At 56.9% G+C, this 24,325-nt stretch overlaps 1 protein-coding gene across 1 annotated transcript in view; it reads left to right on the top strand.

The window, feature by feature from the left end:
- The window catches only part of GDPD5 (glycerophosphodiester phosphodiesterase domain containing 5), a 95,592-nt gene that overhangs the window by 35,415 nt on the left and 35,852 nt on the right, over positions 1-24,325 (top strand). The window contains exons 2-3 of the mRNA XM_075546286.1: positions 6,853-6,917; positions 18,477-18,651. Of these exons, the coding sequence (XP_075402401.1) occupies positions 18,535-18,651 (117 nt within the window). The 5' untranslated portion in view covers positions 6,853-6,917; positions 18,477-18,534. The remainder of the gene's footprint in view (positions 1-6,852; positions 6,918-18,476; positions 18,652-24,325) is intronic.

Here is a 24,325-nt window from a genome sequence, read left to right as displayed (position 1 = left end):
TCAGATTTCTGGGAAATTGATACGTTGTTATGCAAGAAAGCATTGCGTATTGCTCTCAGAAAGCATTTGACAAATTGACTTCTCCCTTCAACTTTTTATTTTTGCCATTCATTCCCCTCCTTTCCTCCCTCCTGCCCCTCACCCTCACCCCAAAACTGTCCGGCTCCCCACTCCGCAGTGGCCCCCGAAACCAGAGCTCCCTCACCGGACAGGCTGGATTTGTTCTGTGCTTGTCTTCTTGATGGTTCTCTATGGCTGTCAGGTGTGTGCCTCTGGTTCTTCAAGCTCAGAGAAGGTTTTTTCAGGGGCCAGCTTGGGAGAGGGTGTTTAGGATGATGGGCCACATGTGACTGGTATCCGTACATTCACTGATGTGTGTCTACTGTGTGCGGCTCAGGATGGCCGCGCCTTTCCCCTGTGTCTAAGGCTCGTCCAGAGAGTGAGTCCTTTCCTCAGCAAGGGGCTCTCTCTCCTGGAGTTAGCAAAAGGCACGCAGGGGGCGGGGGATCTTGTGCTGGCATGTATACCAGGTATCTAACATCGCTCATTCACTCACACGTGCTTCTGTGCATTGATTAAAGCCTGAAGTTGGTGGGGCACGATTTCAAATCATCATGGACTCCAGACTTTCTAAAGCCATGGGCGCCGGGTGACCCCCAGAGCTACTGCCCGGAGGTAATTTTGTTCGTTTGCTCATTTTAATTTTAGAGATGGAGGGTTTTTAAATGGTGATCTGAGTGACAGTGGACGGAGCAGACTGGCTTTTCATCCAGCAGTCCATGCACATGCTGGGCGGAATGGTGGATTATTACAGTGCCCTTCCCGCGTCCGCCCTGTGCTTCCCATTCCCATGTGTCCGCCTGTCCTGTCCCCCTGCCTTCTGAGCTGTGTCCCAGGCTGCACACTGCCTGTGGCTCTCCTGTGGGTCACTGGCCTCAGGTGTGCCGCTCCTGATGTTTGTTTTTTTGGCTGAAGTTTGGGTCCCTGGGGTAGGTTCAGTTCCAGGTGTGGCGATCTCCTGGCCATCATATTGGGGTTCTACCAGTTCTATCAGACCCCAGAGTGCTCCGTAGAAGTGAGGATGAAGTCTTTGTCTCGCGTACTTTGGACATGTCAGGAGAGACCCGTCCCTGGAGAAGGGCATTGTGCCTGGTAAGGTAGAAGGGTGGTGGAAAAGGGGAAGCCTTTTAAGGAGATGGACTGACACAGTGGTTCTGAGGATGATGCGGGCCTGTGGTGCACGGGCTCTCTTGGGTTCGGAATGAACTTGATGGCTTCTGGTGGCAGCAACCTGCAGGCTGGTACAGCTGCTGTTTCCCACGGTTCTGAATTGCATCGGCCACGTTTCTCCCACTGCACAGGGCTTTCTACTAGGACCGCTTTTAGAATGGTGTGCAGTGGTAGCCAGGCACCATGTAGCTCCTCTCTGAGGGTCTCAGAGGTTTGGGTTCACGTGGCCTGCTCATCCTCTGGACAAATTGTTTCCTTTTGTCTTTGATTATCCTCACTCTTCTTTGACGGGGGGAAATCAGCCTTGAGGTAGCTTTTTTTTTTAGTATACACAGTTGTTTTTTTTTTTCGTTTTTAATTTATAAATCATTTTATTGGGGGCTCTTAGAGCTCTTTTTTTAACATTTTATTAGGGACTCATACAACTCTTATCACAATCCATACATATACATACATCAATTGTATAAAGCACATCTGTACATTCTTTTCCCTAATCATTTTCAAAGCATTTGCTCTCCACTTAAGCCCTTTGCATCAAGTCCTCTTTTTTTCCCCTCCCTCCCCGCTCCCTGCTCCCTCATGAGCCCTTGATAATTTATAAATTGTTATTTTGTCATATCTTGTCCTATCCGGAGTCTCCCTTCACCCCGTTTCTGTTGTCCATCCCCCAGGGAGGAGGTCACATGTAGATCCTTGTAATAGGTTCCCCGTTTCCAACCCACTCACCCTCTACCCTCCCAGTATTGCCCCTCACACCCCTGGTCCTGAAGGTATCATCCACCCTGGATTCCCTGTGCCTCCAGCTCCTATCTGCACCAGTGTACATCCTCTGCTCTATCCAGACTTGCAAGGTAGAATTCAGATCATGATAGTGGGGAGGGGGAGGGGAAGGAAGCATTTAGGAACTGGAGGAAAGCTGTATTCTTCATCGGTACTACATTGCACCCTAACTGACTCATCTCCTCCTCTAGACCCCTCTATGAGGGGATCTCCAGTGGCCGACAAATGGGTTTTAGGTCTCCACTCTGTACTTCCCCCTTCATTCACTATGGTAAGATTTTTTGTTTTTGATGATGCCTTATACCTGATCCCTTCGACAGCTCATGATCGCACAGGCTGGTGTGCTTCTTCCATGTGGGCTTTGTTGCTTCTGAGCTAGATGGCTGCTTGTTCACCTTCAAGCCTTTAAGACCCCAGACACTATCGCTTTTGATAGCCGGGCATCAGCTTTCTTCACCACATTTACTTATGCATCCGTTTGTCCTCAGTGATTGTATCATGGAGGTGTGCACCCAATGATATGATTTTTTTGTTCATTGATGCCCGATAACCTATCCATTCAGAACTATGTGATCACACAAACTGGTGTGTTCTTCCATGTGGGCTTTGTTGCTTCTGAGCTAGATGACTGCTTGTTTTTCTTCAAGCCTTTAAGACCCGAGACACTATCTCTTTTGATAGCCGGGCACCATCAGCTTTCTTCACCATATTTGCTTGTTCACCCACTTTGGCTTCAGCAGTTGTGTCAGGAGGGTGAGCATCATAGAATGCCAATTTAATAGAAGAAAGTATTCATGCATTGAGGGAGTGTTTGAGTAGAGGCCCAAGGTCCTTCCGCCACCTTAATACTAAACCTATAAATATAGGCACACAGATCTATTTCCCCATCCTCATATATATATTTGCATATGTACATGTCTTTGTCTAGACCTCTCTAAATGCCCTTTGCCTCCTAGCTCTTTTCTTTATTTCCCTTGACCTTCCTCCTGCTCCACTATCATGCTCCGTCCCCACCTGGGTTACAGCTACACCTCTTCTTTACGTTACCTTACCCTTGATCTTTCCCTACCAGGACTGCCACTCACACCTCACCACCAATTTGGATCCCATGTTGTTCCCTTGTCCCTGGGTTTGTTAACACCACTTCCTTACCCCCCACCTCCCCCTATCCCAAGTCCCCCCAGAATTTTCAGTCCCGTTGTTTTTCCTCCAGATAGTTCATCCAGTCTATCTTATTTAGACAGACCTGTGGAGATAATAACATGCACAAAAGAAAGACAGAGGAAAACAAAGCAACAGTATACAACAAAATAACAACAACAAACCACTGACAAAGAACAAAACAAACACATCAAGAAAGAAAAGCTTGTAGTTAGTTCAAGGACCGTTTGTTGGCCTTTAGGAGTGTATTCCAGTCCAGTCTGTTGGGGCACCACGCCCTGGCCCCAAAGTCCACTTTCAGCATTCCCTGGGGACCTTGCCACTCCATTCCCTTGCTGTTCTGCTGCACGCACCCAGTGCTTTGCCTTGGTGTGGTGGGATCAGGTCGGGCGCAATTCCCACACTGTGTCTCCAGTGGTGTCCCCTGTAGCACCATTGGTCACTGAGGGGCATCATGTCTCATAGTGGGGCAAGCCATGTTGTCCTCTCTGTGAACTGGCTTCTCTACTCAGGAACATCATCATCACGGCCTGGTGGGCCAGGCTGTGCTCCACTCTCTCCTCCTGCCCCTTCATCTGCTCCCGTGTGCTCTGATCAGATATGTCCCTCTCAAGGAGCTGCAGAATCAATGTCGTCCATTGAAACAAATTCTTCTGGGGGGAGGGGAGAAGTCAGCCTTGAGGTAGCTTTAAAGCCTTAACCCTGCATCCAAGATGTTCCCCAATGACTTATTTAAATCAAACAGAAAGCCCACTGCCCTATGCTTGATTCCGACTCCTGGGGGCCCCTGTTGGACAGCATCGGACTGCTCTTTGGGGCTTCTGAGACTTGCATGTTTATGGGAGCAGGCAGCCTCTTCTTTCTCTGTCAGAGCATCTGGTGGGTTTGAAGCACCGACCTTGTGGTTAGTCCAGTGCTTCCCCCCCCAGTGCCACTCACTCCGGCCATCGCATTGATCCTGACTCCCAGTGGCCCTATGGGACAAACTGGAACTGCCCCTGGGGGGTTGTGGGACTGTGAATCTGTACAGGGGTAGAAAGCCTCATCTTTCTCCCTTGGAGTGGCTGTGGTGTCAAACCAGAGTTGACTCATTGGCTGTGAGTCCCAGTGCCACTCAAAACCAGCAGGCTCCCTGACATCGAGTTGATTGTGACACACAGTGACCCTATAGGGCAAGGTAGAACTCCCCGGGGGGTTCCCAGACGGTAACTCTTTAAGGGAGTAGAAAGCTTCATCTCTCTCCCTTGGAGTGGTTAGTGGTTTTGAACTGTTGACCCTGTGGTTAGCCACCCAGCATGCAACACCAGGCCTCCTTAGTCCAACTTGATGAGTGAAGACTGTGTGCTTTGAGCATTGTGTGCACTTCAAGGTCTGTCTCCACGAGATGCAGTTGACCAACGGGCAGACAGGAAGCTTAGCCGCAGTGAGTCCACTACCTGTGGAGGAATGATTGGGGGCAGGAGACAGCGAATTCCTGCACTGCTGGAAGAACGTAATCCTTGTCAGGACATGGCGCACTGGCGCACGTAAACGCGATTGAGTGGGGGTATGTGTTCAACAGCGCCTCGACGAAATTAATTATTCAAAGAAGAAAGTGACAAACTAAACCCTAGCACCTATGTTCGAGTTCTCCAGTCTTCAGGTCAAGGTCCACTGCAGTCCTATCACCCTGCCCCTGAATCTACAGATGACGGTGCTGAGGCTTAGGAAGGGGCCCTGGCCACCCACCATCACAGGCTGCTTTCATACAGCGCGGGCAGCTGTGGTGGATGGGAGTTCCGAGTGAAATCGACACAGGTGTGCTCTCTCCCAGGGGGCTCCCGCCCTTCATCCCCTGTGACCAGCCAGTCCCTTGCCCTGGGCCCTAGACATCTCCTGCAGGGGGTTTCTGTTGAAGAGCCACTTCCTGTTTGCCCTGCCCCCCCCCACTTCCTCTACGTGACTCACAGGCTCCCCCTTGGCCCCTGCTAGAAAGCCAAGGTGGGGGTGGGTGCAGACAGGCTGGGCCATGTCACCCTCTACCTGCCACCCCAGCTGAGATAACCCAAGACAGCTGATTCTGACTCTTGGTGAACCTTTTTGGATGGAGCAGAATGGCTCCGGAGCGTTTCTGAGACTGTGAATGTAGACTGGTGCAGAGAGCCCCGGCGTTCTCCCACTGAGTGGCTGGTGGGTTTGAACTGCTGACCTTGTGGTTAGCAGCCCGAGGCTTGTGTTAGCCTTCTGGTGAACAGCCCACTGAGCTACCAGGGTTCCTTGGGACTGGTGGTCAGAGATGGGAAAGGAAAGGCTCCTGCCCGACTCTGGCCCACTCAACCTGCAGAGAACAAGAGAATCTGAGGGGGGTGTGGGGGGGGGTGACTTCCATGCTCAAGTGTCCCCGCATCTGGATTCCAGGGTAGCTGGCTCAAGGGGGCGTCTGAGGCCCCAGGGCCTCCGGGACACTGGGTGGCATTTCCTGACTTGCAGGGGGACAGTGGGGAGGCAGGAGAACTGGGCCTGGCCAGTAGTCAACTTAGGTTTCAGATACCAACTTGGTGCCCTTGTCCCCGGGCGTCCACATCTGTCTAGCGGGGGAGAGCGGGCTGCTCTGACACCTAAGGGTCACATTGAGGGACCCTGGTTTGAGTTCTGGCTTTGCTTCCTTGCTGGTGTGTTCACCCTGAAGAGCTGCTACCTTTAAAAAACAAAAGCAGATTTATGTATGGAGATGTCGTTCATGCAGCATAAGGTTTATCTGGGTCTTCAGTAAATTCGTGGATTCCTGTAGCCAGCCCCACAGTGGATTTTAGAGCCTTTGGATCCCCCCAAGAAGAAGCCCAGTCCACTTCACATAGGCTCCATTCCCTAAGGCCTCCCCAACCCGCTGAAACCCACTATTGGGGGTTCTGCCTCATCGTGACCCGATAGGACAGAGGAGAATTGCTCCATGGGGTTTCCAAGTCCATAAATCTTGACAGAAGCAGACTGCTCCTTTAAAGATAACTTCATTTAATATTTGCTTTTGAGAGGGTGGACAGAGCCCTGGCCCCACAGCCTGAGTGTCCGCCATGTAGGTAATTGGGACAGCATCTTCTGCCGCCTGTGGTGCTGACCTGGAGCCCCTGGGTCTGCCGGTACTGTGGCCTGTCACTGCCATCCCTCCTCCCAGTTCCAGGGCAGGGGCTGCCTGAGCTGGTGATGGAGGAGGCGGTGCATGAGTCAGAACTCAGCACATAATTGTGGTGCCCCAGATCCCGCCCCCAGCCCGCCGGCCCTCCCCAGCGGTCTCTTCAGAAGAACAGCTGGCTTGGCATCCACCTCCAAAGAGAGCCTCTGCCCCCCAGGAGCCAGAGGTAGCCCCCAGCTTAACCCCAATGCTACTGGACCTGGGACCAGGGGAGCAAGAGTGGTTCAGAGAGGAGGATGAACTGGGTCTAGAGGTTGGGGTGGGTTTGTTGGGTGTCTTGCGTGGATGTGGGACTGCGTGTGTGGGGTTTCATGGCCAGTATTGGACCACACGTGTTTACTTGGCTCAGCCACCAGCTTAGGGGCTTCCCCAGGGCAGGGACTGGGTTTGACCCCTGGGCTCCATACCCAGCACAGGCAGTAGTGCATGGCTCACATAGGGCTTGGTGGGGGCATGGAAGGCAGGGTGAACAGATGACCGACCTGACCAGGCTTGTCCCCTTATCCCTTCAGCCCTCCTGGTGAAGTGACGCCACCCCCCTGGGAGTCCAGCTCACAGCACAGGCACCAACTTCCAGGTAAAGACTGAAGTGAAGAGGTATGGAGGGAGGGAAGGAGGGGCCTGGAGCTGGAGACAGCCTGCAGAGAGCGATCCTACTGCCCTCCGGGGCTGGAGGCATCCAAAGGCTGACCTTGCTGGCCTTGCAGAGCCCACCAAGCCACCAGAGTTCTTCAGAGGGTAGCCTCGCCCTGAGGGCAATCCCCCCACCCCCCAAAGCTCTGCTTGGCACAGCCTGCGGGTTACCCTGCCTGTGTGAGCTCATGCTCCCACTGCACAGAGGAACCACGGAGGGCGGGCGGTCAGGGAGGCAGAGCAGGTCTCCCGCCCCTGCAGGCTGGCTCTCCGCCTCACAGCCGCTCTTCGCCGCTATGATCTGTGAGTGTTAGACTGAGGTGTCTTGATTTCCAAGATGGGGGTTCGTCGTGTAAGAGAGAAGCTGAGAAAAAGGACAGTCCGGCTAAAGGAATGCATGACGAAGGGTGGAATGGGAGGCCCTTGGGTCATGGAATTGGCAGGATACAACCTTGCAGGTTGCTGGGCCATCCGGCTCTTGGGGCACCATTCTCCAACTCTGCATTCTCACCGGGCAGTCTTCGGTGGTCCCTATGGGAACGGAGACATCTGGAGGAGAGGAAGCAGGTTCGGGCACCAGGCTCCCAGAAGCAGCCTTTCCTACACAGCCCCACAGAGAAATGAGACTGCAACCGGTTGTGGTGAAATCAGTGTTCTGCACTAACATCAGAGGTTCGAGGAAAGGCTACGGGAGACTTTGGGTTTTGTCCCCTGCAAGTTGGGGGTGGGGGAGCCAGTATCCCACTTCAGTGGCAACATTGAGCCAGGCTCAGAAGTAACTGTTATCAGGTGGGTTAAGCGGCTCTGATGACTCCTTCTCCCTTCCTTCTGGCATTCAACCAGCTTAAAGAAGAAAAAAACAAACCACCACCACCAAAAACACAGGTAGTAGCGAAGCCAGGGGCCATCCAGTAGGTTTGATCTTCATGCCAAACCAAACCCGCCCCTGGCAAGTCCATCCCGACCAAGGCACTTCCATGTGTGTCCGAGGACAACTGTGCTTCCCGGGACTGTGTCTGCCGACGCCTCCCCCTCCTCCACCCCTGCACAGGGATGCCCCGAGTAGGGACAGCGTCTGAGGCATCTCTTGCCCCCAGCACCCAGTGCAGGGCCAAGGGGCTGTGGGTCTCCAGTAAAGCTGGGCTGGTGGACCAGACATCTCCATCTGGGCTGCTCACTGCCCAGGGGTGTGGGGCAGCCATGGGGGCGGGTAATGACGGGGTACAGAGGCCTGTGATCACAGCCGAGAGCTCTTCCAGGGGACAGGAGCACGAAGGGGGGAGGCGAGCTCAGCGGGTGTGCTCGTGACAGAGGACAGATGCACGGGGTTTGGGTGGGTGGGTGGGGTGGGGCAGGGGAGAGACTTTTCTGGCAGGGAAGGGGATTTTGCTGAGTAGGGAGGTGTGCTGGGGTGTGGGGCCTGCTGTGCCAGAGGCAGGTGTGAGGGCAGGAAGAAAGAAGACACCTTAAAAGGCCGGGCTTGCACCTCTTCCTATCCCCAGGGCTTGCTGGGGAAGCCTGTTTGTATAAGAACTCCGCTACTTTACATAAATAAACCAAATCACTTCTCCCCATTCCCTCGGGGAGTGAAAAATGGGCCGAGACAAGTTGCTCAGCACAAGTCTCTGCCAGACTTCCTCCTCCTCCTTCCCTGTGGGCGGGTCCCTTCGGGGTACATAGGGAGAGGCTTGGAAAAAGCTACCCTGGTCCTTGGTGACTGAATCACTGGGATCCTGGGAGGGGCATGTTGTGCCAACTGAGGGTGAGGATGAGGGTGCCCTTCCTTGCCTTCCGCCCTGGGACCATCAGGGAGTGGCAGAGGGTGTGTAGTTCCTCCGGTCCAGGCTGCTTCAAGAGTCTTGGGCTTAAAGAGGGAGCGCGCCTTCATGGGGAGCATGCAAGCCTATGCAGAACAGCAGGCTCTGAGCGGGAAGATGGGCTGGATGGGAGGGCACCAGGTCTATGCCCCGTGTGAGAGGGTGCTAAGGCTGTGCTGACTGGGGAGTTTGCAGCCTGAGACATTGAGCTTTGAGATGTTGAGCTCTGCCCATTGGGTGACTGCAGAGCCCATTGGGTGGCCCTGACCTGGGAAAGAGGTTCTCTCTGTGTCCATAGGAACCCCGCCCCACAACCTGGCCAGGGCCTGTGCCTGGCTCCTGGGCATCCTGTGGCTCCCACGGTGTCCAAGGTATGCAGGTCTGCCCCTTGAGACGAGCCCAGCAGACAGAGCCAAGAATGGGCAGTGAGGACATCTGGTTCTCGGCCAGGTGCTGGGCAAGGCCTGTCCTCTGCCAGCCCCAACCTCCTCACCTGCAGAATGGAGGTCTAGGACTGATGGCTCCATAAGAGGCGATGTGTGGAGGCACCGTGTAGACGGTGAGGCGCCCAGGGGTGTAGCTGCCATGGCTACAATTAGGTCACCTTCTGGAAAGGAAGGTCGAATGGGAGGCTCTGGGGCCACTCATGACCCCATACTCTGCCAGGCACGTGGCCATGACCTGGATGAGCTCCCCCTGAGGAAGAAGATGCCCTTTCCCTGGGAGAAGCAGGGAGTGTGTCCTCCCGGGAGGAAGAGCAGTCAGGGGACTCTTGGGACAGAAGTGTTGGGTAAACAGGAGGCCTAGCATCCCCCGGGAGAGAGGATGCTTGATTCTTTGAGGGTTCCTGCTGAGTGTCAGCCTCTGCTTCTGTGTGGCTTTGCCCCCAGTGAATGCCCAGGTATGCTGCAAGCTGGGGGATCCTAGCCCACCTGGTCTTATCATCTTGGGGACCTCCCTCCTACCTCCTCTTCCTTCCGAAGACTTGCCTCCTGCTCTGCTGATGGTGGTGATGGTGTCCTGGAGTAGGTGCTGACTCAGGGACCCCTGGGGCAGAGGAGAGATGAACCTTGAGAGCAGACCACCGGGCCTGTCTCCCGCAGTGGCAGCTGAGCTGTGAGCTTGAACCACCCACTTTGGGGTTAGCAACCAATGCCCTCTGAGCAGGAGGAAGATGGGCTTTCTGCTCCCATAAAGAGTGACAACCTTGGAAAGCTACAGGGGCATTTCTGCTTTATCTTCCAGAGTCGCCATGCATCAGCTTTGATGTGACAGCAGTGAGGTCATTTGTTCTTGTTTTACACCTGCTTATATGGGCCCTGGTGGTGTAGTGACCACTAACCATAAGGTCAGCAGTTCAAACTTACCAACCACTCTGAAGAAGCAGGATGAGGCTATCTGCTTCTTTGAAGATTTACAGGGTCGGAAACCCACAGGGGCAGCTCTGCTCTGTCTTACAGTGTCTCTGTGAGTCCGAATCAGCTTCCTGGCCGGTGGCTAAGGATGTCCCTGATGGAGAAACTTCCCTAAGTGACTGTAGGAGGCTGGGGTCAGAGGGCCTTGTGGTGTAGTTGGGGTGGGGTGCTGATGCTGCTTGACCCCCACGTCTCCAGGTTTTCCCGCAAGTCTCAGAGAGTAGGACATCCCAGAATCAGCTCCTGTCTCCCCTTCTCCAGCACTAGCCCCGAGATTTGCATGTGCGGTTTGGGTTCCGGAGTTTTACTCTGGGAAGAGGCCCATCTGGTTGGGAGATGCCCGCCCACCTTCCCCAGACCCCAGGATCAGGAGATTGACTGTTCAACCCACCACCCGTTGGACCCCCAAGAGGGGACTTAGCTTGTTGGCTGGAGCTGCCTCCACTCTGGGAGACATTCTGCTCACGCCTTCTCCCTGAGACCCAGGGTTTGGGTCTGCTGCCCCCTACCCACAATGCCCTTTGCCGGGAGAACAGATCGTCTCTCATTTCTGAATTCTGCTTGGATCCTACCTTCTCTAGGAAGCCTCCAGTAGGGATTTGTGCTGGGGTCCTGGAAGCACGGGTCTGAGGGGTCCAGAGGGACCCTGACTCAGGGAGGGCTTCCTGGACGAGAGACCATCTCCCCAGAACCCTGAACAGCGGGTAGGAGTTTGCCAGGCCTCGATGCTGAAGGAAGGTTTGGACTCTGAACACAGTGAGGTTAGGCAGAGGGGCTCCCAGGTAGTTTCCCAGACACACCTGGCTGGGGAGCAGGAGGTAGGAAGTCCTGAGAGGTGGGGCTGCCAGGGGGCCTTGGCCAAGTACCATGTCTTCCCTGAGCATCATGGGAGGTTATTGTGGCCCTGGGTTTTACATGGATGGTGTTTGAGGATTTCAGGGCTTGTGTGTCTTCAAGGCTACTTTGGTCCCTGTCTTGTAAGGGTCTCTGGGTAGGGGCAGAGCCCCGGGCTGGGTTCCAGGGTGACCAGGAGTCTACCCCTGTTTGCAGACCTTTTGGGAGTCTCATTTCTGTTATGAGCAGGGTCCTGGAAGGAGACCAACATACCAGTGTACCTGGGGCTGCCCATGTGGAGCACTGAACCCTCACAGTGGGTTGTGTATGGGTCATCTTACGCCCAAGCCAAAACTAGTCCCTGAAAGAGAAGGCCAGAGACTTGTCCACAAGGTCCCACAGCAGGGAGCCCATGGTGGGTCCCGGCGGCAAGACCAGGGATGCCTGTGGGGTTCATCCTTCCATCCTACCTGGGCAGCCTGGACAGGGCTAAAGGGCTAGAGAAGCTGAGGGCTGCAGAGGCCTGTAGAGATGATCTGGTGATCAGCCCTGCCAGATGGGGAAATATTGACATCAGCCAAGGAAAAAGCAGTGCTCTCCTGTAACCACCACCTCCAAACCAGGGGTCCTGCCTGTACCCAGGCCCTGGCCGCTGCTGAGGAGGCAAAGGCAGGGCTCGGTCTCCCCGTCCCTGGCACCTGCCAGGGGTTTTTCCTGTTCCTCCCCAAGGTTCCTGGCCTCACTCCTTTGGTGCCAAGTGAAATATTGACCTTGGCCCTGTGAGGTGCTGCTTGCAGTAATGCAGATGCTGGGGCCACACAGACTGGCGGGGGTGGGGGGCAGGGGGGGTGGGGTTGGGGAGGTGTGGTGCACACCAGCAGGCAGGCCCTCCTGAGGCTGGGCCCTCCCTGGATGGGTCTGAATCCGGACTCCTCCTCGGAGGTGAACTTGGAGGATCCGTTCCCTTCTTGTCTTTGTCTTTACCATAAAGCTATTGATCTATGCTTCGGAAGGCTAATGTCAGGAGCAGATACATGAGTCGTGCCCAGCGTGGGAGCCCATCAAACAGAGCACACTGTACCCACGCCTACCCCCATCCCCCTTTGCTGACTGCGTGTTTACTGAGTGCTTGCAGCCTCCCGAAGAAGGGGGGTTGGCAGCAGTGGGGTGCAGGATACCCCATGGCTGGAGGTCTAGGCCTGGGGCTGCCAACAGTCCGGATGCACTCTGGGGGTGGCCACTCGGGGGCCACAGCGCTCCCACACTCCCTCTTCAATGGACCTCCAGACCTGGGCACGGTCTGTTCTCCTGATAGCCTGGTTGAGGTAGGATTTGCCTACCAGACAGCTTAGCCATCGAAAGTGCAAACTTGTGTGGGTTAGTATGTGCACCTTACCTGTCTAACCCTCTATGTGGCCCACCTTCAGGCATGGTTGCTGCCCCCAGAGGGAAACCTTGCCAGTAGCAGCCACCACCACCACCACCACCCCTCGCCAACCTCCCCCAGGTGGAGGCAGGCTGAAATTGTCTGCCTACATAGATCTGGATCTGCCTCTTGGGCATGTGTCTTAGCACACACCCATACTGTAGGCGGCATCTGCGGTGACCTCAATGGTTCACCACTGGGCTGCTAGCCCCAGGGGGCAGTTCCAGCTCATGCTGAGACACCTGGGGAGACCGGCCTGGAAGGCAACCAGTAACCGTGGTGAACATACTGTCTGTTGTGTGTTGTCAGGACCTCATTCCTCGCTGCTGCAGACCTGGGCACTGCTAGGTGTCACCCTGCCCAGTTCCGAATTCTGAGATGGGCAAACTCAGGCTCAGGGAGAGCTGTCGAGCTGTCTGGGGTCACCCAGCAAGTCCCTCGATGGGGACCAGGCAACCTGACACCTGGAGGAGGGAGAGTGGGCCAGGGGCCAGAGCAGTGTGGTCTGAGGGCAGCCTGGTGCCAGATCCTGGGAGGGAGGAGAACCATCCGGAACAGAGCACCCCAGTTGTGGGTGCCCCCCACCCCCTGACCCCTGCAGCAGACACTCCTTCTACCCCAGGTGAAGCCTCCATTTCCTGTGCGAACAACCAGCTGTGGGAGTTCCGGGCAGGAGCCAGGAATTCTGACAAAGCCGGACTTTGGGCTGGGGAGGGGCCTGGGAACAGCAGGCTCAGAAGTGAGGGCTGTCTCCTGTCCCAGGGCTAGCAGGACCTAGGGCAGGGCTTTTCTCAGGAATGTAGCTGTTATCAGCAGCGGGGGTGGGGTGTCAGTTGGAGAAGTCATTGATCTTCAGTAAAGCCATTAGCCCTGGTAGGAAGCAGGAGGGGGAGGGCTGGGGGTGGGGAGAGTCTGGTCTGGAGCTTACCCTTCTGCCCATTGTCTGGGCAGCACCTTAGTAGGACTTCTGGCCTCTGAAGGGTGCCCTCCACCCCACCAGGAAACCTGCCCTGCACTGGTCACAGGGCTCTGTCCCAGGCCCTTTGGGGAGACGGGCAGTGCCCACACAGCCCCATGTACATGCACTCCAGGAGGCTTCCTGGAGGGGGGCCATCTGCACTGAGACAGGAGGGGTATTGTCTGGCAGCTTGCAGTGGGTTGTGAGCTCATAGCAGCCCCGTGGGACAGAGGAGAACTGCCCTGTGTGTGTGTGGGGGGGGGGGTGTCTAAGTTGTCATCTTCTCCTCCAGTGCAGTGTGACCTGGGGGACCAGTTCCAGCCAAGCACTCCACCCTGTCACCACCAGAACTCCCCCATGGTCAACTCTCACTGGCCCTCCAGGAGACCAACCCCACAGGATGGAAGCTGACTGCTGGGGAGGCGGACTGCCACATCTTTCTCCCGGAGAGCAGCAAGCTGGTGGGGTAGCAGCAGCTGGGTTACATTGGGTTCTGCAGAGAAACAGAACCAGCTGTGTGTGTTTGTGCGCATGCGCGATGTGTCAAAGGAGACTGGGGACAAGACCTGGCTTCCACAGATGCAGGAACAGTGAAGTCCAGTTCAGTGTGCATCAAGCTGGCGCGTGGAAGCTGATGAACAGGAAGCCATGGGAACTGGAGGAGTTGGGCCAGGATGTGAAGCAGAGCAACAGGGCACAGGCTGGTGGAGGCAGAGGTCAGCAGTCGGCCAGATGGATCCACCGTCTGCAGTCTGCTGAAGGCACCTGAATCAGCAGGTCTGAGGACCAGGCGAAGGATCCAGCGCTGGCAGAAGGGCCAGGTAGAGATCACACTCTTCTTGGTCTCTCCCTCATCTACAAAAGGTTTATGACATCAAGGAGGTTGTCGTCAGGCTGCAACTTGATTGACAGATTTGGCTCCACATCCCCAGCCATGAGTGTCTAGTGACATCATCCGTAGCAGGCATGGTGGCTGACCACTCAGACACTCGGAGGATGAGGTGACTTTAATTAGCTGAAGAGGCAGCGAGTACTGGAGAGGGGAGGCCAGAGGGAGGGCCAGATCCTGTCCATTGGCCTCTTCAAAAGTCCACTCTTGCCATAGGTTGGAGCTTCGACCAGGAGCCAGGAAGGACTCCCTATCCAAGGGGGGCAGGGGGTCTGGACAGGGCCAGGGGCCAAGGGGACACTGAGCAATGGCTTTGAGGGAGTGGAGGAGGTCAGTGTGGTGGTGCTGTCCCACAGGGTCGGGAGACACCTAGGAGCCACCGCTGACTCCTGGCGCGTGGCTGTGGCTGCCCCCGGGGACCACTCCCAAAGATGCCCTCTAGTGTGCTTCTCCGATAAGCTACTTGACAAAGGAGCCTCTGCCAGGAGCTAGGATCCACCGAGTCCCCGGGACACACACTTCTTCCCTCTTTTGCTATTTGAAGTGGAACTTCCACCTGGACATGTCGTGCTTGGTCTTGGGGTGGAGGCAGGGTCCCAGGGCCAGAGGAATCCTGGGAAGGAGGGTGTAGACTCTGCCGTTTGCAGCAGTCCACCCACAGTCCCTTGGTCATGGTGGTACCATTCCCCTGATACTACCCCCACACACACACACACATACACATGCACACAATCTGGCTTCCTGCGCAGGGCAAGCCAAGGGCGGTTGTCCCATTGTGCACGTTCAGAAATGGGGGCTTAGGAAAGGCCCTAGGTGACTCTAGCCACACGGTTAGGCTGACTGTCTTGGTGACCCTGACAGCTGCCGTAATAGAAATTCCACCACTGAGTGTCTTTAGCAAACAGAAATGGTTTTTTGATTTGTTTGGTTTTTTTTCACAGCCGAGGGCACCGGAAGTCTGGGTGCCGGCTCTAGGGAAAGGCTTTCTCTCTGTGTCTGTTCCAGTGGAAGGTCCTGGTACCTCCTGAGCTTGGCGTCTCTCTTCCGAGTGTTCCATCTCTTTTCTGTCTCCGAAGAGAGGGGCTTGGGTCGCACCCCCTACAGGAGCCCTGGCTCATGAGTATAACGCGCACGGCCTGTTCTCAGCCCCGCCGACAGCCTCAGGCAGAGGGGTCAGAGTGGACGCACACTTGCCTGCAGGGCAGAGCGCCATCCATAGCAGTGGCCAATGCTCAATGAGTCCAGCTTCTTTCTATGAATGAACTGGCCCCTACCTTCCCAGAATGTAGGGGGGCATCTGGGGCAGCCAGCCTAACAGGCGAGGCCCCCATCTGGGGGGCGGGTACTCCCGGTGAGACCTGGCCTCCTGGCGTTGGGCTCTTGCCTTATACCCTCCTGAAAGTCTGTGAACATGGGAGTAGGCGTGCGTGCACATGAAGCTTCCCAACCCTTCCATGAGACCAAATACAGCCAAGAGCGCCCCTTACATGCACTCAAGGTCTCCCTCTGACCATGAGGGTCCCTTCGACCCCGGGCTCGGCTCTGAGACCTGGTGCAGCTGCAACTTTCCACCCGATCCTCCCAGGAGCCTCCAGGGCCAGCATTAGCCCGGTTCCCAGCCCTTAGGAGGCTCAGGCAGTCGATGTTCCCAGCATCTCTCCCCTGATGCTGGAGGCTGCATTCCTGGTTGGCATTTGATGGAAGACGGGGAGGTGGGTGCTGTGAGCAGAGACCCTGGGTGAGCCCACGAGTGGGGAATTGTCCAGTTGGGCTCTCTACTACAGACCCGGGGTCTTTGGAAAGTAGCATATCAGGGGCTCCGGTCACAGGCCTCAGTCAGGGCTGCCTCCAGGAAGTGTGCCTCAGTCCTCCCCACCTGCCAAGTGACCCTCCTGGCTCCCTCCAGCCCACACCGCACTTAGAGTACTGGTCTCTGGGACTACTCCGCTCTGTCTGCCGCTACAGTGCCGATAGCAGCCAGGAGCATCCCCATTTGTGACATATGTAAGCCAGCACACGCCTGGCTGCATTCTAATGAAGCCTTATTTATGAACATTTGGATTTCATAAATAATTTTCACAGTCTGAAAAATAGCCCTCTTCCTTGGGGTTTCTGTTTCCCGATCACTGGAAAATGCAACATCTAGTCTCTGCTGGAAGCCATACAGAGAAGCTTGCCAGCCTCCCACGGCTTCCTGCTTCTCCCCCGGGATGAAAGTGAAATGGCGCAGCCACTTTGCAAACAGGTGGAGAGCCCCTCGTGAGTTAAATGCGGAATCCTGCCATGTCTCTCAGCAAGCCCATGCCTAGGTAGAGACCCGAGAGACATGGAAACACATCCACACAAAAGCTTGCGCACAGATGTCTGTGGCCGCAGAATTACCCCCAGGATGGACACAGCCTAATGGCTGAAGAAACCAGTTGTGGCCTCTCCACCTATTCGACGGAATAGCCTTCAGCCGTCAGAAACGAACAGAGTAGGTGCCCTGACCTGCCACAGATGGACATTGCAGACACACGGCTGTGAGACAAGCCACACCCTGGGTGACCACACATTCTGCAATCCCGTCCACGTGAAGCCTCCAGCCTCGGGGAGTCCCCAGCAAGCCACAGGACGTAGGCTCGTGGCTGCCAGGAGCAATGGGAAGTGACTGCTAGTGGTTTCTCCTTGGGATGACGGGAAGCTGCCTGCCTTTGGAATAGGTTGAAAATGACTGGATTGCATACTTTCCAGGGGTGGATTCTGTGGCCATGATGACGTCGTGGTTTTAAGTCTGTCATCCTCTAGGTCAGTGGTTCTCAACCTTCCTAATGCCCTGACTCTAATACAGTTTCTCCTGTAGTGGTGACCCCCCCCAACCATAATATTATTTTTGTTGCTACTTCATCACTGTCATTTTGCTACTGTGATGAGTTGGGCGACCCCTGTGAAAGGGTCGTTCGACCCACAAAGGGGTCGTGACCCACAGGTTGAGAACTGCTACTATAGAGGATCCTTGTTAGGGTAACGCACAGCCAGCACCTGGTGGTCTGTCAGGGTCCCATCGCCTCCGCCGAGTTGTGTCTGGCAGACTGTGTGGCTATGTTCCTTTGAGCCAGCCATGCCTCTGCTCTGAGCCCCAGGTTCTGCCCTGTAAAACCAGGTGCATTTCTTGAGGATGACCGCTTCACAGCAGTGGGGGTCATGGAGTTGGGAGCCAGAGGGTCCTGGGCCCATAGAGCTTCCTGGACTGTGATCTCTAAGGGAAGCAGATGACCAGATCTTTGTCCTGCAGAGTGGCCATGTGGGCTTGAACAGCCCGCCTTTGGTTTAAGAGCTGAATGCTTAATCCCTGCCCCACCAGAGCTGGTATGTGAGGTGTCCTAAGCCAGGGACCACCTGGCCACAATTGGCCAGCACTTGTTGCAGCAGGCTGGTCTCCCCTCGAGGGTGTTCAGGTATCGGGAGGAGCAGCCTGGTCCTGGCAACAGCAGCCCTGCCCTCCAGGAGCTTCCACCGCTCTGCCAGCTGCCCACAGGGCCCCTCAGCTGGGTGCTCCCGGTGCCCAAGTGAGCAGACACATGGGTGCACCAGAGCTGATTCCCAGAGTGACCACACACCCAGCTGTGTGACCATGGGCCAGGAAGGACCCCTTTCTCTTCCTGAGCCTCCGTTTGCTCTGCTGTCAATTGGGGTTTCAGCACATGGGGACTACTCTGTCTCTGCAGGCGTCTGTGGTGATGAGCTAGAACAGCCATGGCTGCATGCGCCCAGGCTCTCGGCACAGTCTGCTCTAGCTATGGGTAGGCAGACAAGAAGCAGGTCATGGTATTTTAGGATGTGGTTGAGAAAATGAAACAGTGTGGCTTTGGGAGTGCGAAGGGGTTGGGAAAAGGCCTTGTGAGCAGACGAGACGGGGAAGGAGGAGCTGTGGAAAGGGCATGCGAGGCAGATCCAACAGCAGCAAGCCAAGCGTGTGATGGGCCAGTTGTTCAGGCGGAGTGGGGTGGTGGTGGATGGATGCAGGAGCATGTGGGCAGGGGACAGTTTGGGGAAGGGAGGGCCCTCCAGAGAGGCATTTTGACTCCAGGGTAGGGGGACAGGGAGCTTCTGTGGAGTAGTGTCGATGTGTATGCAGCTGACAACCCACCCCTCCCATGCCTCACAGCCTGTTTCTTCCCACAGGACCCACTGGACCTCCATGGGCGCATGAGGACGGGGTGCCAGGGCTGTGGGCACGAGCATGGTGAGACACCAGCCGCTGCAGTACTACGAGCCACAGCTGTGCCTGTCCTGCCTCACGGGCATCTATGGCTGCCGCTGGAAACGCTACCAGCGCTCACACGATGACACCACGCCGGTGAGCCACCCAGGGCCAGGCCACAGGGACCAGGGAGTCCCAGCTGCGGGGAGGGGCTGGGGGGGGCATTTAAGTCAGTGCCCCTTGTGGGTTCCAGGGCCCACGGCAGGCCCTGAACCTACCTGGCCAGGTGGGTGAGGTAGATACTCGCTCCCCTGGCCTGCCCGTGCCTGAGAAGCATTTAGGGGCTGGGGCTCGGCTGCGCCTCAAGGTCAGCCCTGGGAGGGGAGCCCCACAGGTTGGGGTCCCCCCCAAGGTGAGCAGAGGTTCTGGGCAACCTGGCAGATCCAGACAGGCAGGCAGATGACGGGTGACGAGGGTGAGAGGTGAGTCTGGCCATCCTGGGGCCTGGGAGCTGGCACCCGTACCTGGTCATCTGAGCCATGGGCCTCGCCAGGCTGCCAGGCGGGGCTCTGCCGAGATAAAGCCGCCTTCAGTGCTCAGATACCGAATCCGCTCTGTCTCCAGCGCCCGCTATCAGGCAGCAGAGCTGGTTTCTAATCTGAAGGAGCCCAGTTCTCATGGGCTGCTTGGCTAAAGGCTTTGCTGCCCCGAATAGGGCTTTGCGCCTCCTTCCTGCGTGTCTGAACACAGAAGCCAGCCTCTGAATCTGCCAGGTTCCAAGGCAGGGCAGGGCAGCAGAGGTCAAGGGACTGTGAGGTTTCTCGGGTGGAAATACCTGGGTCCTTGGCGTCACATGAGAGATAATTCGCTCCGAAGCCTGGCTTGTGATCCGAATGAGTTTTATAAAGGATGGAAGTCTCAGGTTTTACACAGGCGCCCTCAGGGCACTTCACACCGCACGCACGTGGAGATATGAGGCCAGAGGAGATGGCCTCCTCCTGGCCAGCCATCGCCTGGCCCACCATCTCACAGACTTCCAAAGAGCACCTCAAGAGAAAAAAAAAAGCGCCTCCCCCCTTCTTTTTCAGGCCCTCCACTAGGAGGCGTGGTTGACGGGACTGGTTGACCCCATTGACTGAATTAAACCCACCTGGCCCAGATTGGGGCCTCCCTAGCTGTACGGCCCATTCCTGGCTCAGAACCTGAAATTTGGAGCATGCCAGGTAGATAACCTGGTCTATAGTCTGGCTGCCTAACAGGAGAAGGGCAGCAGAGGTCAAGGGTTAGGCTCTCTCCATGGGGAGGTCCGGAAAATGGGGTCTGCCCACCTTTTCAGCTTGTCATAGTCAAAGACAGAGCTCTGATTTGTGGGGTCACCAGGCCAGACCATGGCCACATCCCCTCCAGGCTGAGGCCTGACTGGGAGGAAGTGGCACCGGGCCGCCTAAAGCAAAACAGGAAGGGACCTACCCCAGGCCAGAGAGCAGGCCTCCCACCCTCAGGCTCAGCCTCAGGGCACCTGGCTGTACCCCTCCCTTGTCTGTGGTGCAGTCAGTCCCTGCGTCTCCTCCCACTGTGCCTCTTCCCGCCTCTTCTGAATCCAAGATCAGCTTTCATTTCCTCGTTTGTGACAACACCTCCCCCACCCCCCCAGCCCCCACCTGGACACCAAAGCTGCTATTGGACCCACCATCCAGGAGACCACAGGCTTGCAGTAACCAGTCATTCAAACCAGTCCTCCATCGTGAAATGGGGGAGGGAGTGGGGAGATCACATCAGAATCCCTGAGTCCCTCTGCTTGACTCCAAGCTGAGGGGTGTGGCTAACATCCATCCTTAGAGGGGGGGGGGGCGGGCAACAAGCCCAAGCGCCTCAGATGGGCTGCTCCTGAGGGTGGAATTAAGATCTGGGCCTGGAGTCCGGTAAGAGCCCTCAGCAGAAAGCCCTTCTTAGCCTAGGAAGCCTCAGCCTCAGCCCCTCCCTGGTTGGGCTCCAGGCTGGCCAGGCACAGACCTCCAAGTCAGGAAGTGCTGCTCTTGGCTGCAGCCAGCGCAGCAGGTGGAGGAAGTGGGGCCAGGCCGAGTTTGAGCTGTGTGGCTCTGCAGACATCAGGCAGGGAGGCTGCTTGGGAGCCGGAGAGGGTTTTCTAGCAGCTCTGGGTGGCAGGTCCTCTGCAGAGAGAGGGCTGAGCTCACCTTGGGTGACCCCGAAACTCACAGCAGAGGATGAGCATCCTCTCCTCTCCTCCGCGCCCAGCCCCTCACCCCCATCTCTCCTCCCACTTCCTGGGTTCCACAGGCACTGGCAGCTCTCATCTGCCTCTCCTCTTTCTCCCCAGCCAGCTGGGAGAGGACCTGGTGGGGGCTGGGCGCCCAGCCTGGCACAGCAAAGAGAGCGGCCTTCTGATGTCTCTGACACGGGCACCGTGGGTGCCAAATAAGTGCTGCTGAACACTGGGGCGGCGCGAGGCCTGGCACACAGTGGGGTCAGGAGAGCAGAGCCGGCCAGCCTGTGGGGTCCAGGGCTCTGCTAGGGGACAAACCCGAGAACAGCCTTACATCATCATCATGTGAGCAGAGTGGCTGGTGGGTTTGACCATCGACCTGGCTGGTGGCAAACCAACGCCTAGCCCTCAGCACCACCAGGAAGTCTAATAGTAAGCTCTGTCCCTCCCCACCCCTGCACCTTTGCCTCCTCATGTGGGAGCCCTGCCCCAGCAACACCACCTCCCCTAGGGTCCTCTGGCAGACCCTCCTGCCCCTGCCTGCCCCCCACAGCCCCCCAAATCCAGAGAAGCCTAGGTACAAGCCCCTCCTCTGGGGAGCCTGACCTCCCTGGGCCAGTCCCTGAAGCACCTCTCCCCCATCGTCCCACAGGGAACTGAAGTGTGGTGTCATGGTCACCTTTGACATTTATTAAGTACCTGCTGCATACCAGGAGCCCTGCCACGTGTCTTTGGCATGCCCCATTAATTGGTACCCCCCATCCCCACCCCGTGGGGCATGGTTAATTGTGGTCCCGATTCATAGATGGGGCCTCCCACAGGGAGCCTGAGATAGATTTGCAGCCTGTGCCTCAGGGGGGGGGTTAGGGGGGTGGAGCGAGCGTGGGGGATTTGAAGGCCTGGTGGACCCTCTGGCTGCCCTGGCCTGGTGGGCTGCTTTTGATCGGAATGACTGTGAGCTGGGTATTGGTTTACATGAAGGGGCCCTGCCTGGAGGCGCTGTGCACTAGGCTTGGGGTTGCTCATCGTGAGGGCAGATTCAAACCCACCAACTGCTCCTTGGAAGGAAGACGAGGCAGTCTGTTTGGGAAGACTGGCAGCCTCAGAGACCCCACAGAGCAGCGGTCCTGCTCTGTCCTCTGGGCCCAATTGACTCCGAGGCAGTGAGAGAGTCTGGGGTCTTACCGGAGCCAGCACTGGAAGGACATGAAGTGGATGGGGGAAATTGCCTGATGGAGCAGAACGAGCTCAACCAGGAACGCCAGGACAAGATGGGGAGTGTCCTGGAATACTAGTGTGTCCTCCTCAAGGGTTGACCCTGAGGTCATTAAGGGGACCCGGGTGGGTGGGGAGAAGGAGAGACCAAGAGTTTGGGAGAACCCCCCCCCCCCACACACACACACATATTCTCTCTCTCTCCCTTCCTCCCTCTCCTCACTTCTGCAGTCCGGTCGGCCCCCCTTCCTTCCTCCCAGACCAGGCTGACACATCCTCATGCAGCACCCTTCCTTCCCCAGGGACACATGCATGACAAACAAGGAAACAGGAACCTGAGGCTGGGAGTAGGTCTGCCTGACCTCTTCTCCCGCCCCAGCCCTGAAGCAGGGCAGCTGGGCCCGGCAGCAGGAGGCCACGAAGCAAAGCTTTGATAATTTTGGATAATTAATTGGCTGTTGTCTGTGACTCATTACTGTAATACTACCGATTAAGGACTTGGTCTGAACAGAGATGATGGTTAGGCCCCTGAAGACATGGAGTCTGTGGGAAGCAAGTGTCCACCAGCTTCTCTGTAGCAGGAAGGATGTGGGTCAGACACCTGGAGGAACTTCCCAGCAGGAGACACTGAAGGAGGCAGGACTTGAGGGCAGTCAGTGCTCTCTGGCATCTCTATAGCACCTCTGCCTCTGGGCTGTGGTTTTAAGTTGCTTCCAGGAAGAGTAGGGATTTACTGGGCCCTGGGGCTGAAGGCCCCACCTGCACTGACCCTGAGTGCACCCTGTCTGCACCTTCTCCCCTGTCCCCAGTTCTATTTGCGACCCAGGGGTCATTGACTTGTTCCATCCACAGACCTGCCCTGGTATGTGGTCCTGTGTTATGCCCTGGAGCTCAAGGAATCAGACCTGGCTCCCCCTCAAAGGAGGGCTCTTGGGCTGCTGAGGGAGCCGATCAGAGCCCAAGCCCCCAGGCCACACAGGGGGAGTGGGGAGCCACCCACCTGGGCAGGGAGAACCTGAAGCTGAGCCTGCCCTGCTGGTGCCTGGGGGAGCAAGCCCACCCCCTGGGAGTGGGGACTTGCTTATGGAGGAGCTGCCTGGGGTGTGGGAACGGAAAGCCCTGTGCGGCCGCACTGGGGCAGGGAGGGGTGGGCAGCTGGCCGCCGAGCTTGGACTCCATCCCGGGCAGTGGGCACCCCCTCCCCACTCTTGGGCTGGGACAGACCCTCCACATAGATAATGGAGCGTGCTTTGAGGGGCCTTGAGAAAGGGGTGGGTGGGCAGGAAGCACTGTGAGGCCAGCCCACCGGCTGGGCGAGTCACAATAGAGAGGCATCCAGGAGACAACAAGAGGGTGTGGTCAGCCCACTTGCTGTGAGAGGGTACAGTCATCAGCCCCCTGGCTGGGGGAGGGTGCAGTCAGTCTGCTGGCTGGGGGAGAATTAGTCCTGCTGGTATATAGGCCCTGCCCCAGTTTGCCTGCCTCCTGTGATGGGGAACTCCCTCCTACCCTCCATGCAGGGAGACACCTGTTTCCAGGAGACCACCTGCTCTTCTCCCCCCACCCCACCCCCAGGACCCCACTCTGCCCTGAGCCTCTGCCCTTCAGGGTCGGCCTCACCTGCCCCAGTGCCTGCTTCTGCCCAGGCCGACTCCTCTGCCCTGCTCCATCTCTGTGTCTTGGGACTCTGGGTGGCAAACGCCTCCTCCTCTCAGCCAGCTCCTCCTCCCCCCTCACCTCCCTAGGCTCTCAGCTCCTGCTGGACCATGCTTTGGGAGCAGGTCGTGGGCCTGGTATGCCCAGTGAACACCTGGCAGGATGAAGGAGCAGAGGAGCTGGAGAGTGAAGGAGGAAGCAGAGTGAGGGGTGTGGCTGCTACCAGGCTGTGCCTGGACAGGGTGGCTCCCCAGGAGCTCACTGGGCTCCCCAGCTCTCTGGTGTAGGAGACCCAGCTGGGGTAGATGCACCGTCCCTATCCTGGTGCTGGTTGGCAGGGGGCTGAGGTATGGGCCTCCCAGACTGCCCTCCCTGGGGGCCAACTTGGGCTCTGCTAGTGGGCAGAGGGAGGGGGTGAGTTCCTAGCTGGCTCCCCACTTTACTGTCCAAGGGGCTTGTGTCAGGGACATGGGAGAGCCCTAGGGGGAGGAGGCTTGACTTGAGGGTAGAAGGGGCACTTCCCAGCAAGGCTTTGGCTTTGGCTTGTGCAGTTAATGAAGCATTCTCCAAAGGTCCCGTTTTTCTGGGGGGTACTTAGCTCAGACATGGTCCCTCTGGAGAACTGAGGGACCCACAGGGCCTTAGTGAGCGGCCCAGCCACCCTACCATAGGAGTCAGCCACAGAGTAAGAGGTAGAACCCAGGCCCCCTGTCTCCCCACTCCCTGCAAGGCCCC

This window comes from Tenrec ecaudatus, chromosome 4, assembly GCF_050624435.1.
Source record: "Tenrec ecaudatus isolate mTenEca1 chromosome 4, mTenEca1.hap1, whole genome shotgun sequence".
NCBI lineage: Eukaryota > Metazoa > Chordata > Mammalia > Afrosoricida > Tenrecidae > Tenrec > Tenrec ecaudatus.
This window is presented reverse-complemented; position numbering and strand designations above follow the sequence as displayed.